Below are 15,586 nucleotides of genomic sequence, written 5' to 3'. Positions count from 1 at the left end.
ATATTGATATTTTTTTTTTACACGACTTGATTTAATGTATTAGAGATTATAAATTTTATAAATTACAGAAATATTCTTTGTTTTTGTATTATTATTTATGATAATACATGTATCAATACACAATATAATGTGTGACTAATGTATATGCTTAAAAAATGTATCAAATAAGAGATAATAATATAAAAGCTTAATATATGTATTTTTTTTTTTCTAATACATTCTACAAACGACCTTTAATAAGATACTCAGTCATGTAGTATTCCATAATGTAAAACGAATGGTGCATTTATGATTTTCACTAAAGAATTCGAAATATGAAGAAGTAAATAAAATAAAGAGATTTTACATCTATTATATATTCATAAAAAAAAATAATTTCAACCATTTATAACCGCTTCGGTTGAGTTTCTTACCTCATTAAAACAATCTATTGCTTGTGTGATCTGTAAATTATTGTATACGAATGAATTTACATCTATAACTTTATATAAGTTTTTAAAATAACTATAAAAAATATTTGATATAATTCTATAAGTCGATTTATAATATTTATATATATATCCTTATAATTTCACAAATAACTCTGAAAAAAATGACATATACATAGAGCTTATTCTATTTCAAAACAAAAACAATTTATGATATAATAATTGGTTGAAGAACCTTTTTGGGAGAGCATGTTTGAAACAAATAGAAGAATAAATAAGTAATGATGAAAACATTAAATAATGAATAATATTAAAAGTAATAATAATAATAATAATAATAATAATTTAATAATAAAAAGGTGGGGTAGAGCGTATGAATAGAATTATAAAATTGATTTTGCTACGTCTTAGCTGTTACCACTTTACCATTCCACTAATCAAGCTTCCTCATTCTAATCTGTAATTGTTTGCCTTTTACTCCTTTTTTCATTTTGATAATAATTTTCTTTCTTTATGAATTTATTTACATGTTAACATAATTTGATTGGCTGTAATTGTAATACTTTATTTATTCTGGTTTTAGAATTTATCATGCCATGCGTTTAGTACAATACTCACCTGCAGTATATTTTTGCAACTTTGCTTTGTAGACACTTGAAATTGGACTACGTGGAATTTAACGGTAGAATTTCAATTATTGTTTGATTATTTATGTCTTTTACGTCAAGCTTTCAGTTCTGCACAAAACACAGGAGAAGTCGTGGAACTCACATGCACATGACATCAAAAAAAGGAATCGATCACCTCCTCAAGCTCATACTATCCTCACATAACATTGCTTCCACAGATAAACTCATCAATCTGCTTCATTTTGAAGGTAGACAGGTAACAGAACACCTAGAAATTGGCCAAACAACTAAAATCAGGAATCAAATAGCATTATGATAGGATTGAATGTGAAAAGATAAAACTGGAAAACTAGTATTAGATGTTAATATTTCACAGTAAACATAAAGCTGTAAAGTAACTCATTGCTACCTAATGGATCATGATTGAACTTGCAATCTCAAACATCAAAAACGGACTTTTGTCTCTTAATCTTCGAAAATGTTCCTGTCTCAGAAAAATAGGTGCTTTGAGTTCCATCCGAATATGCCTGAGGATTCGATAGCTCAATCCCTTGTACTGGTGTGAAGGCAAAACTCGAACTCATCAGGCCTGATCCACTGCTTCCATAACTCTTCACCTTGTTAATCTTTGCTTTTTTCTTGTTCTGACGAGCTGATACAAGCAACTTGCCACTTCCAGCCTGACCAAGCATACCATAGCCCACCCCTAATCCATCCCCTAACGAGCTTTCTTCAGGTGACCCAAACTTCACCCTATTCCTCATCTTCTGCGCCTCTGTAACCTGATATACATCTTTCCTCTTTCTATGCCGAATACCACCTCTCTGCTTCTTAGACCTAAAATCAGGAACTGGAAGAGGCTTTGGCAGCCTTGCAGGAGGTAACTCTTGCAATTTCTCTATCTTTTTACAAATCTCTTCCTTAAAACTGAACATTCCAGCTTTGCTCAAGTCCATTCGTGCTGCTAGAATAGCTTTATTCGCCAAAATCCTACAAACTTTCACCCTCAACGAAGGAGGTGTACTCTGATATACATCTGTTTCCTCAATATAACAAAATCGCGAAGCATTAGCTGTGGAAAACCCTGCTAAATTCTTCCTTTTACCACCCAGACTCCTCACATTATCAGCAGGCATATTCGCCAACAACGATAAACCACCAGCACAACACATTAGTTTCGCAGCAACTGCACTACCAACAACACCACACAGATTAGGAGCAATAGTACTCATTCGACTCTCAACAAAATCAACGACCTTCTTCTTCGATGAATCAAGAGCTAGGGTTCTATCACATGCTTCCAATGTCCTCTGCAAAACATCCTCCGGCAACGGCTTGCCACTAGTAGTTGACGCCGTAACAGAAACAACCATGATAATAGCTGAAGGTAACAATTCCTGCAAATCAACAAGAGTCAGATCCGTTTCATTCCCAATTTTTTTAACAACCCTAGCATAATCAACTGGATGATTAACAAGTGAATCTAACTCAGGAAACTTCAATCTATACATATCCCGAATAAAATTATGAATTATAAAAATCTCATCCTCAATTTCAACAGATAATGCGTTACAATCTACTATCAACTTATATTCCTGATCATCTTCTTCAACAATAACATCACCTTTATTCGCATCTTCAACTTTCTGCATTATATCAACGTAGCTACGTGATTTTAGTAGCTTCGAAATACTATCAAGATCATCCATATCAGCTTTTCCATGAACATCATCGGATAATACGTCTAATTCATCTAAATCATTTAATTCATCTATGATTGAATCAACAAGTGCCATAATTTATCTGATAATCACTCAAAATCTAAATCGCTAATAATATTTTTGAATAATAACTAATAATATTTTTGTTCTTATTCACATACGTATTGGGCCTTTTATAAAGGAATTTTTTGTTTCCGTGTTTGTATAGGAATAGGAGTATTTTTTTTTTCCGAATTTTGTTAGGATTTTAGAATAATTTTATGTATTTTATTAAAAATGTTAATTAGCCTCTTAAGTATTATGTTAGCAGTTTTGGTCCATTAAGTTTGACAAAATTTAGCATTTTTACTCCCTGTCAATGAAACATTTACCAAAATTTGTGGGGAAACAAATATAAACACTAGATATTTTCGTCAAGGTCTCAAAAATTACATCAGTCACAAAAAATAACAGATTCAAAATACGGTATCAAGCTCCTGAAATAAATTAAATATGATGTAAACTATAAAATTGTAATTTTAAAAGTGAGTTTCGGTTAAATATTTTGTATTTTCACGTTTTTATTAAATTTCATAATAAGAATTTGATAAATATATTGAAGACAAAAAAATGTCCACATAATACAAACTATTTTGAACCTACTATGACCAAATATAAGAAACCATTTTAATAGGAACAATTTTACAATGTAATGTTTTGAGTAATTACTAATGCATAGTCATTAGTATCATGAGGATTTTGTATTAGCTAATTAAAAGGTCTTAATGTTAATAAACAAGTAAATGTACAGATTTTTTATATGCTTAATTAACGAGTGTAATTAGTTTTAATCTATCCATTAAATATGTGGATCACAACTGTTTGAGAATTTCTATCATCCGATGATTACCTAATAATTAATATTACATCATTAAAGATTGAACTAAACGGATAAGACAAGTTTACAAAGACGTATGGGGAAAAAAATGTTAGGTATACGTTGCTAAAAACATATTTTCATGCCCTTTTGTATATCATTGACATTATGAATGTCCAAGATAAAAATAGATTCACGTGAAAACATGATGTGCGTGTGTATTTAATAGCTTCAAAAAAAAAAATGTATACATAGAATGAAATATACACAACATAAATATGAACTGGAATAAGTAATTTTAGATATATAGTTAATATATATTATGACAATGACCATCATTAAGTACTTATCGTATTTCGTTTCTAAATAGTTAAACTATATAAAAATTAATTAGATCAGCATTTTAAAATATATTTTTTATCGTATTTAAATGAGAAAAATCATAACAAATATCTTGAAACAAAAGTAACGGGTAATAGAAGTGAAATGAATGCATTAGTACATTACATTGTCTAGAAACAACCTTCGAATAGTCATAGTATATCTAATTTGGGTAATTACTAGGTACAAAAATAAATTATGTTAGTTGGGTCATGGGTACTAGAAAACTCAAGTTGAAATTTGCATATATTAGACTATATAATATAATGGAATTATTTCATTTTTAATGAGTTGATGTGTGGACATGTAGTCATTAAATTAATACAAATTACTTGTATAATTTGACAACCACGTGTGAGTCAAATAAGTTTTGCTTTGAACAAAGTCCTATATCTCCTTCTTGTTTAAAATTTTAGAAAGATTCATCCAATTGATTAACAATATACTCCAAGAGATCATTTATTTTGATTAATACCAATTTATACGATGTAAAAAATAAGTAAAGTAGTTGTAGTATTATAAACTTTTTTTTAATTTACTATATTTTAAGTTTGAGATCTGTATTGAAGTTTGACTAAATTTAAAATTTCTGTAATTATTTTGATATTTTTCTTTATCAAAAAGTTCAACTTGCTGATTAGAGTACTGTTTATATCTAATAAATTATAACTAATGTTTTATTAAATTGCCAACTTTATCCCAATTACCACTTAAGGTTTTATTTAGGAATAATCCAACATATTCTTAATTTCTTATGAGTATTATATCTAGATCCCGATCTTGCACATTATTTGTAACACATATTTTATTTTAACAAAAAGATGATTTTACATTAGAATATAGATATTAGTATTGAACATTGGCACATGCGCCTAGAAATGACAGATTTACAGATCCAAATTAAATTAATTTAAGACTTTAATTTTGAATATTTTAAAAATATACAAAAAAAATAAAAATAAATTAGTACTTTTTTTATTATCTTAATATATGATTAAAAAAAGGTATATTATAAAACATTAATCTAGATAAAATATTAATCTAGAAGGACTATGTTTTTATTTTTTTAATCCTATGTTTGATATTTATCTTTAATTGATTTAAAAAAAAAATGTTAATTAAGAAAGATTATGTTTTTTGTTTTGTAATTCTATGCTTGATATTATCTATTTTAAAATCTGATAATGCTATTCTAAATAAAATTATTTTTATTATCATTCATATTATATTTCCTATTTTTTATATTTAATATATTTTTAAAAAATTGATAGCATTATATTGGATAAGAACATTTTTGTGATAAATGAAAAGATATTTATAATTACAATTATAGTTTTAAATGTTGAGTGTAAATATATTTACTTCTCTTGTCTTATTATCATTAGCATTATGTAATTAATTTGGATAATTTTGGGGTAAAAATGCTTCCTTCAAGTATGTAAGATATTTGTTTTTTTAAGACAATCACTTTCCTTAAAAATGGTAGGATATTTATTTGATGGTGCTAGTAAATATTTACCTTTCTTGTTTTATTATTATGTTATTATAATATATTAATTTAAAAATAAAATCATTTTTATCAGTCCACTTTAATATATTAAAAGATTATTTTTAAATATTAACTACCAATTTTCTAAATCATTTTCCAATTCTATTAAAATGTTAATATCATGAATATTACAATGGAATATGCTCTCCAATGTTAATTAATCTCTTTATTTTAATATATTTTGATTTAATATGTAATTTTAATAAACAAGTAAAAAAATTAATTTTATAATCTTAAATTAAAAGTATGTAAAATATATTAAAGTATATTTTCTAACCTTACAATCTAAATAATTTAAATTCATAATCTTAAATTAAAAATACGTAAAATATAGTAAAGTATATTTTTTAACCTCACAATCTAAATATATGCGTGAAAAGAATGAATTAAAAAGTTATAAAAAGGATATTTTTTCTTTTATTTTTAAATAATTAAAATAGAACAAATTGAAAGAAGGGGAGTATATAATTATTGCATAGAGAAACATATCTTTCAAACTTGTGGCAACTAAATGAAATAAAAATTCGGGCGCGTAGAAAATCTTATCGAGAGCGTCATATTTTAATGGCATAATATATAAATATACTTATTAATTTGGCTTTGAATTATATTTATACTTTTTAATTTTGGGTGTACACAAGTAGACACTTAAACTTGTATAAAGTTGAACAAATAGACACACATGTCCTACATATCATGCTACATGTCATTTTTTATCCTACGTAGTGTCCTAAGTATATTGTGTCATATAGGACACATGTGTTTATTTATTTAAAAGTTAGATAGTTAAGGTGTCTGTTTGTGCATTATGAAAGTTGGAGGTCAAAGTTAAAATTTGAAAGCTAAGTTTAGAGCTATTTTAATGAATCATGCAGTACGCGTTTCTGATTAGGCGAGAGTTTCAATATAGAGATTAAAGTATTACGAACTCAATCAAATGAAAATAATCTCTTATCGATCTATCGAATAAAATTAACATAATAAATTTTATAATTTATTCCTTCGTTATAATTTATCATAATTTATTCCTTCGTTATATTTCATAAATGAAAAGATTAATATATCGAACAGTCTCTCGAAATAGTCAAACAAAAAGGAAAATGGAAGGACTTTCTGCAAATTTACGTTCTCCCCAAGTCACCGTCTCCGTTATCTTTTTTCTAAACGGAGTTTAACTTTTAACTGTTTACAGCGGCCACCGGCGGTGAAAAGACCGACGGACGAAACGTGAAGGGAGGTTCCTTCTGTTGAACAACAAATAAAAAAGGAAAGATAATTAAAATAAATAAATAGCATTTATTAGTAAATATAAAATAAAAAAAATATATATAAACATATATATAATTTTAGAGAGAGAAAGAGAGACGTAAAGGCTTTATAATTTCTTCAATCATCTTTGTTCATTATCCGATCCTTCAAAAATCATTTCTTCATCCTCCAGAAAAAATTACTATGGTTATTAGCTTAATTTGTTTTTAATTTTTTAAAAAGATTAATTTGGGAATCTATTTCTCTTTCTGTTGAAGTATTGAAAACCCTTTACGATTCAATTTTTTGAGAATCATTTGATCTAGATTTGTACATATTCTTTGTGAATTCTTTATACCCTTTGTAAAAAATAAACAAAAAATTAAAGTTTATTTGATTGATGAATTTGATGTACAGGATTGCAACAAAAGAGGTTTTTGATAAATTTGTTGTGTTTTGAAGTTAAAGTTTGGATTTTTACTTGTGGGGTTTGGTAGTTGTGTTGATAGTTTGAAGTTTTGGAAGAAGACAGATTTGGGGTTCAATTACTATTTTGCTATTCTGTTGTGATTTGGAAGGAGAAGAAGCGGTGTGTTTTATGCAGCGTTGGGTTTTGGATTTTTGCGATGTTGGAAGTAAAAGGTATGGACAGGTGTGAGATATAACGTTTTCTTCTACCTAGGGGTTATCAAGAACGGTAATATATATAGGTGTGGAGAAAGCTAAGGTTATGATCAGAAGAGTAGAGAATAGGAGTTTTAAGAATCAGAAAATGAGGAATGATGAGCAGAAACCACCTCTTGAAGGCGGGAATGTTGCGTTAGGAAGGAACAAAAATGGTGTTTTTCCGGCTTCATTTCGAGCTTTATCTAAGATTGTGTCATCTGGTGCTTCGACTGTTGCTTCCACAGTTAAATCAGCTGCTTCGGCTATTGCGGAAAGGGATAACGAGTCAACCCATGATCAGGTGCTGTTTTGATGTTCTTTATGCCTTTATGTAGTTTGTTGGTGTTAGATATCAGGGTTTATAGCTTTTTTTCTAGAGAAAGATTGAAACTTTATTCTTGTTAAGACAAGTTTGCTACTTGTGTATTTATAGTTGAATGTCATAAATCGAAATGCAGTTGGTATATGCAGTTTTGAGTTCAAATCCTTAATGCTTTGAATGTTATGCTACTTTTACCCTATGTAAGTAACTGGTGAGGATAACTAGATCCAGTATATACCTGGTATGGTGTCTTCCTACTCTTTTTAGGTTAGTTTTCTTCTCACAAAATTTAGCTCCAAGTTGAACAACAATCTTTACGAAGTAGGGGTAAAGTCTGCGTATACTCTACCCTTCTAGATCCCTTAATCCCACTTGTGGGATTACATAGGGTATGTTGTTATTAGCTCCACTAGAACTTATGTGGGTTAAGTTTCTTGGGTTCATATCATGTGCATTTTTTCTTTTTGCCACAACAAAGGGAATATAATTAGAAATGTATCATGATTATATCCTTATATGGATCAGTAGGGGAATGAAATCTGAAAGTCCATATTCACTGATCTGCTATGTACTTTCTTGTTTTTTCATGACTCATTCTTTATCCTATGACCAATACAATTTTTTCTTTTCTTGAAAATGGTGGTGTCCGTGCCAGCTTGCTTGCACCTCGATTAATTCCACGGGTAATTGTCACCTCCCATCATCAACAAGTACTAGGTAACTCTATCCACCTAGGTTAGGAGTCTAGTAATGAGAAGAAATCACCTAGTTATTTTTTGTTTTCTTAAATCTATGTTGGCTTCCTGGTTCTCAACCCACTTCATTGACCACCAGTCCACAACCTTGAGTGCAAATATAATTAGCACTGCACCATGATTATATCATTGTATGGATCAGCAGGGGAAATGAGATCAACTTGAATGCTGTATATGGTGTATATATGCATATTTGGTGGTCTCTTTCCTTCGTAGAAAAGAAAAGATATACATACATATCCTAACTGGTCTATGTGTAGCATTAGGGTCTTTGTGGGAGGCCTGTTTGAGCATGCATGCTTATTGAACTAGAAATACAATTTTCTAGATGCATTTGTGATCAGGGAATATGAGTAATTTCAAAATAACCTTTTCTTCAATTTAATATCATAGGTCCATAGGAGTTGGCTGTTGGGACACACAAATAAGTTTGTAGGGTTCTTCTTATGTCGTTTTGAAAAGCATGTTAATGCTATCAGAGGTTTTATTCTTGTAGTGTTTCCGGCTTTCAAGCTATGTGACGGCATATAATCTTTTTATTTAATGTGATGTTTGGTTTTTTCGTACAGCTTGTGTAGGTTGCTAACTTTTTTTACTTTATTTGTGGAGTTCTGACTTCGGTTTTGTTGTGTTTGTCTAAGATCCCGCCTGTGTTTTGTCTGGTTGTTGTTCCTGAATGAATGATCCTTATGCATAATTGGACCTCTTCCTTTTTTTTTTTTTCCGTTGTTGTCGTATATCCAGATTCGTCGAATCATATTATTTTTTTAGTCGTTGTCGTATCTAGCTAGATTCCTCAAATCATATTTTTTTATCGTCGTTGTCAGATTCATTGAATCATATTTTCTTTTCGTTGTCGTTTATCTAGATTTCTCAAATCATGCTTTCTTTTCGGCGTTGTCGTTTATGCAGATTGCTCGAATCTTATTGTTTTTTCGTTGTTGTCGTATATCTAGATTGCTCGAATCTTATTGTTTTTTCGTTGTTGTCGTATATCCAGATTCCTCGAATCATATTTGTTTTTTCATTGTTGTCGTATATCCAGATTCCTCGAATTATACATATGTGGCATACCTGTGTTGCAGTTAGGAATTTAAAATGCATTTTCTTCACTGTCCTTTTCCTGATCTTAAAATGGAATTTTAAAATGCATATCACATGTCACTTGAGCTTTATTACTACAAATACAAGTACTAATCATATAAATGAGGATGGGAGTCTGAAGATGGATGGCACAAAATGATGTTGCCATGTCCTTGTAATTTCGGTGGGTTTGAGTGTGGGGGTTGCATGAGGGGTCAAATAAAGGTAGTCAAAGTTTGACCGACCTTAAAGAAGTTTCTAAGTAATATGTGACTATGTAATCAAATGCATTACAACCTAGGGAACTTGTGTTTTGGTGCTTGTTGCTTGTGAATTTCCATCCAGAGAAATGTTTACCTTCCCACCACTCAATTCAAATAACCAAGATCCTTTTGTGCGTAGAACAAAAAGAAAAATAGCAAGAGGTATTTGTGGGCAATAATACAAATTGTATAAAGATTCTTTGACGCAGATGCCAAACTTTAGAAACCAGTTACAGGGGTTGGAAATTGAGTATTTGATGGTGCTGTTGGAAAAGTTTTTGGGTTCAATTCCCGATGGGAAGGTAGAGTGTTATATGCTAGTTGTCCCTCATCTGATAAAAATAGAAATGTTAATGGAATTATAGGCTAAATGGCTCTCCCACCAATCAGGCTAGTCTTTTGGGTTGGGCTCTTCTGTTTTTGGTATCAGAGCCGATCGATCCATGCATGTGGCCATGACTCCGAGTGGTGGTCTACCCAAGAGGGGTTCCAGCAGTGATATCTGGGTTGGACAAAATGAGTTTATAGGCTAAATGAGATCTCCCACCTATCGGACTAGTCTTTTGGGCTGGACTCTCCTATTTGGTCTATAACATAGAGCCTTGATGCTCCGGAAAGGACCAGTAGTGGCTTTTACAATGTGGAATCTTCTTATGGAACTTCGGTAGATAGCAGCAAGAGTAACTTTAGCTCAAGGAAATTTAATTAAAATCAGGGGGCCCTTGGGGATATCCTAGCTGGTGATTACCTCGGAGAATATTAGTGCTGTTGTATCGAGTGTAGATTAACTTTATGCCTTAATAAGTTGAGGAATTAACAATAATTGTGATTCTCTTTTTCCGCAATTTTAACTGTGGAGTCTGGTTTCAAAGATATGGCTAAGATGCCATGAGAGTTCTAGAGCAATTGTCTTAAGGAGCCTAATGCATAATACCCACCTAAAATACGTATGAAATAGGTTGTTGGATATTAAAATTTTAGATCCATAGATTTATGGGTTATTTAAAATATTTTTATTGCTAGTGCTTAGAGATGATGTTCATTACATTGCTATGTGAATGAGGTCAACACTTTGATGCTCTTTCAAGGGGAAAGGTAGTGTATCTCATATTCCTCTTCTACAACACAGGTTCTCTGGGCTGGGTTTGACAAGTTGGAATGTGAGGGAGGCACAACTAGACAAATTTTGCTCCTGGGGTGTCGTTATGGCTTCCAGGTTTGGGATGTTGAAGATGGTGATAATGTGTACAACTTGGTTTCCCGGCATGACGGCCCTGTTTCTTTCGTTCAAGTGTTACCAAAACTAATAGCATCGAAGAATTGTGATGACAAATTTTCTGTTAATCGCCCAATGTTGATACTTTGTGCCGATGTATCTTTTTCTGGTGGTAGTAGCAGTGGGGAGAGAACAGAAACTCCTTGTAATGGAACGTTCCAACATTATAATAACCAAGCAAGAACCACGTTTGTGCCAACTGTTGTTTGGTTTTTTTCCATGAGATCTCACTCTTACGTGCATCAACTGAGATTCAGAACAGTTGTTCACTTGGTGAGGTGCAGCTCCCGAGTGATTGCAATCTTACAAGCAGCTCAGGTATGTAACATGATATTACAAAGTTGTACTCAGGTTTATCTGGATGGACATAAGAGTTAAGTTGCTTTTATTTACAGATACACTGTTTTGATGCTGCAACTCTAGAGAGGGAATATACTATTGTCACTAATCCTGTTGTCACGGGGTTTCCTGTGTCTGGAAACATAGGTGTGGGACCTCTTGCAGTAGGTCCCAGGTGGATAGCATATAGTGGAAGTCCAGTTTCAGTTTCCAATTCTGGTCGAGTTAATCCACAGCACCTTACTCCTTCTTCTAGTTTCCCAAGTCCAGCGCCAAATGGCAGCCTTGTCGCTCATTATGCAAAGGAATCAAGCAGGCAAATTGCTGCTGGTATTGTGACTTTAGGGGACATGGGGTACAAGAAGCTGTCAAGGTACTATTCTGAGTTGCGACCAGATGGTAATTGTTCTCAGCCTGGGAATGTTTGTGTAAAGTTATCAGGAGCTCCTAATGGTCATTTTCAAGACGCAGACAGTGTTGGAACGGTATGAGTTACTCTCGTCAACTTTCTTTCAAAGATGTTGGTTTAAATTTTCGTGGCCATTTTAAGGCTCTCATGCAGTGTCTACTGTTCGGTGGACATCTATGTATGCCTATAATTTGCCCTTTGTATTATATTATATATAGAGTACTGGCTTTGACCAGCATTGGACTCTAATTTAGCTTGTCTGATCTTTTGCATCTTTAGGTCATAGTCAGGGACATTGTCAGCAAAACTCTTATTGCTCAGTTTAGGGCACATAAAAGTCCTATTGCAGCTTTGTGCTTTGATCCTAGCACTACTCTTCTGGTGACTGCTTCAGTTCAAGGTCATAACATCAATGTATTTCGGATAATGCCTGGACTATCTGAAAGTACTTGTGCTACTGATCCTGGATCTTCTTATGTCCATCTATATAGGCTGCAGCGTGGACTGACTAACGCGGTAAGTATGCCTATGTTGCTTTCCCTTCTTTCTCGAGTTTGTTGCTTTTTGAGGATTGAAGTCAACTATATTTCCTTTTTAAACATCTCAGGTCATACAAGACATAAGTTTTAGTAACGATAGCCGGTGGATTATGATAAGTTCTTCCAGAGGAACTAGCCATCTTTTTGCGGTATCTCCTTCAGGTGGATCAGTTGATTTTCACACATCTGATGCACGTCGTAGTGCTTGCGTTAATAGCTCTGGGGTGATGGCAAAGCCTGCAGTTCAGAGGGCTGTAAATTCTCAACAAAGCATTGGTGGATCTGGTTCACCTGTGACACTTTCTGCTGTTGGCCGGATAAGGAGTGGAGGTAATGGTTGGAAAAATACTCTAAGTGGTGCTGCTGCTGCTGCTACTGGAAACGTGAGCTCTCTATCTGGGTCCATTGCTTCAGCTTTTCAATACTACAACAAAAACCATAACCAATATACAGATCCAGCCTTTCTAAAATTAAATTATCACCTGCTGGTTTTTTCTTCCCCTGGCTGCGTGATACAATATTCTTTACGGATGTGTTCTGGCCTAGATTCTCTTACAACCACCACTCCTGTGGTGGCCACAACATATGAGTCAGGCGTTGAAGGTGATACAAGATTAGTCGTAGATGCAATACAGAAGTGGAATATTTGCCAGAAACAGAATCGCAAAGAACGAGGTGGTAATATGGATATATATGGTGAATTTGGAGATTCTGATAACAGTAAAATATTTCCTGAACGAATGAAGGTAGAAAATGGTCTCTATTCCAAGATTAGCAATACAACCACAGAAGAAAAGAGAAGTTCTGATGAAAGACATCATATGTATATATCCGAAGTGGAGCTTGAAATGCATAAACGTCAGATTTCACTGTGGGCAAAACCAGAGGTATTTGTGTGGTATCACAATCTTTCAGTAAATCTCATGCTTCGCGTAATGGTTGATATCTACTTTGTGCTTTTGTTGTTCTGCAGATCTATTTTCAATCATTTGTTGCAGATGAGGTTAAGATAGGCGATGTTTATGCTTTTGGAGGAGAGACTGAGATAGAAGAATTTCCAACTCATTTAGTCGAGGCGAGATCAAAAGATTTAGTCCCAGTTTTTGATTTCATTCAAGCTTCCAAGACCCAACCAGGGAGGTAATCAATCTTTTTTTTTTTTGGTGAATGAGTTGCCCTTGTTATAGAAAGTTGCCCAACAGTTTGGGTTTGTTTACAACAACATAACCAGGGCCTGGGGAGGTAGAATGTATGCAAACCTTACCCCTACCTTGTGGAGATAAGAGGATGTTCTCGAGGGTCAATAGACCCTCGGCTCTCAAAGTAGTTTGAAAATAGGAATATGGAAATGTAAGCAGTAACAACAACAAAATGAAGTGCTAGGGGAACATAGTGCAAATTGAAGCAATGAAAACAACAGTAAGTTGATACTAAAATTGAAGAATACGATAGCAGGAGAGTAATAATAGCAAATACTGATCAGGGGATTTGGAACATGCATAACCTTCTGGCAGGGCAATGACTGTTTCGTTGGTTAGCCATTAGTTGTTTACTGCTGCATTTTGTAATGTTTTGCCTATACTTATTGGAAATTGGAATATGGTTTCTGTTTCTGAAGTTAAATGTTTGTTATAGGGTATCTGTTAACAGTGACAATAGCCAACAGTCACTTCCTAGGCTGGAGGTCTCCAATAACTGCAATCTTATGGCTAATGGTGTTGATGAATTGCATCATTCCATGAATGGTCCCAGGAGCGAAGTTCACTGCGGCCGAGAAGTAAATGGGTTGGATGGTCTTCCAATGACCAGTCAAACTGCTAATGGCTTTGTAAATAGTAGTGAGAGCCCTAAAGCGGATGCCGAGCTAGATTTTGTAAATAACATGAAGTTTGTAAATAATAACCTAGATGGCGCAGCATTGGAGGATCATTTCGAAGATGAAGTTGACGGCGTTGATTAAAGGTAACCGATTTTGCTTTTTACTTGTTTTCACTACTTCCTGCTGGCATTTTCAAGTCCTAGCACTCTCCCTTTCTTGTATTTAAGAGAGAAAGAGATCGCCAGAACCCGAGTTCAAATTACACATTGCTTGTCTCATTTTATTAGTCATTTTTTAATCTTTTTACATCTTCTTGCCAGTTGATTAATTCGTTGTCTTCTTATTTTCTCAGGTGTTCGTTATTCGTTTATTACGCGGAAGGTTTCTGTAAGTGTTGATATTGTGGGTGTTGGAAAATGTAGAGAAGAAAGAGGTTTTAGGCTCCTTGATTGACCCAATGAACAAAATGTGGATGCTTTAACTTTGTATTGTAGATATTTAGATATGAAACTTAACAATAAATTAGCTGTAATGTGTAAATAATTGCCTGGATCTTGCAACTTGTTGCTTTTATTTTATTATATCTTCACCTTATCTTCAGTCCATTGTTTACAATGTATATATATTATCTCGAGATGGATCTAAGTTATATACACTGTTGGACAGGTTGTGTGCTGCATTGCAACGCAACTCTACCTCATCGCGAGCAGTGCAGTTTCGTCGTTTTGGTTTAGAATGAATGAGTATCTAAACTAGAAACTTTTTCCGTTAAAGAAAGAGATCAGACTTTTTAAATGAGATTGAGTTTCGCGAATATGTACTGTTTGTTTCATCACTTCAAGAGCCTGAAATACTACTATTATCAAGTGCTTGATGTTTTTAAAACAAGATTTATTATTCTGATCATAAAATCACTTATCATTGAGTCTAGAGGATTGAAAATTTACTATTGCTAGACTTGTTTTTTCCACAATTCTTTAATTGAGTCAGAGGTTAATTGAGGACATTCTCGTTACTTTCACAAGATAAAGGTAAAACTAAGTACACTACCCTCTCCAAATCTCACATATGAGATTACGTTGAATTTGTTGCTACAAACCAATTCACAAAAAAAGAGTCATCTTAAATTAAAGGTCCAGACCAAATGATTGATGAATTGACTAAACCTCTAAAAAAGAAAATGGATTGATAATTCCTTTTGATTTTATAATAATATTTTAATTTTCAAAGTCGTTAAAATACATTAATTAAGAAAAAAAAAAGAGTTCTTTCTTTTAAAACTATAAAAAATTAGTTAAACATG

General features: G+C 32.7%; 2 protein-coding genes across 3 annotated transcripts; one reads left to right on the top strand and one right to left on the bottom strand.

Annotated features, from left to right (window-relative positions):
• Window positions 1-990: 990 nt before the first annotated feature.
• Window positions 991-2,882, bottom strand: LOC107025661 (U4/U6 small nuclear ribonucleoprotein Prp31 homolog). Of its 2 annotated transcripts, XM_015226424.2 has the most exons (3): window positions 2,682-2,882; window positions 1,467-2,454; window positions 991-1,325 (listed from the first exon to the last, which is right to left on the bottom strand). In XM_015226424.2, exons 1-2 carry the CDS (start codon window positions 2,691-2,693, stop codon window positions 1,495-1,497), a joined length of 972 nt encoding a protein of 323 aa, XP_015081910.1. In that variant the 5' UTR covers window positions 2,694-2,882; the 3' UTR covers window positions 991-1,325; window positions 1,467-1,494. The 2 variants fall into 2 exon arrangements, with proteins under 2 accessions (XP_015081910.1, XP_027774537.1); XM_027918736.1 differs by lacking the exon at window positions 2,682-2,882 and having other exon boundaries at window positions 1,467-2,647.
• A 4,037-nt stretch (window positions 2,883-6,919) lies between these two features.
• LOC107026162 (autophagy-related protein 18f) lies at window positions 6,920-14,883 on the top strand. The gene is made up of 8 exons (XM_015227026.2): window positions 6,920-7,779; window positions 11,031-11,495; window positions 11,573-12,001; window positions 12,205-12,441; window positions 12,533-13,351; window positions 13,438-13,604; window positions 14,100-14,426; window positions 14,636-14,883. Exons 1-7 carry the CDS (start codon window positions 7,543-7,545, stop codon window positions 14,422-14,424), a joined length of 2,679 nt encoding a protein of 892 aa, XP_015082512.1. The 5' UTR covers window positions 6,920-7,542; the 3' UTR covers window positions 14,425-14,426; window positions 14,636-14,883.
• The last annotated feature ends 703 nt before the right edge of the window (window positions 14,884-15,586 follow it).

Source organism: Solanum pennellii, chromosome 7 (genome assembly GCF_001406875.1).
Source record: "Solanum pennellii chromosome 7, SPENNV200".
In the NCBI taxonomy this organism is placed as follows: domain Eukaryota; kingdom Viridiplantae; phylum Streptophyta; class Magnoliopsida; order Solanales; family Solanaceae; genus Solanum; species Solanum pennellii.
This window is presented reverse-complemented; position numbering and strand designations above follow the sequence as displayed.

Excerpts from the sequence above, each read along its gene's own strand:
- LOC107025661 (XM_027918736.1), bottom strand. The coding sequence starts at position 2,568 with ATGTATAGATTGAAGTTTCCTGAGTTAGATTCACTTGTTAATCATCCA.
- LOC107026162 (XM_015227026.2), top strand. The coding sequence starts at position 7,543 with ATGATCAGAAGAGTAGAGAATAGGAGTTTTAAGAATCAGAAAATGAGG. Across the intron at positions 7,780-11,030 it reads ACGAGTCAACCCATGATCAG|GTTCTCTGGGCTGGGTTTGA; the intron begins GTGCTGTTTTGA and ends TCTACAACACAG. Across the intron at positions 12,002-12,204 it reads ACGCAGACAGTGTTGGAACG|GTCATAGTCAGGGACATTGT; the intron begins GTATGAGTTACT and ends TTGCATCTTTAG.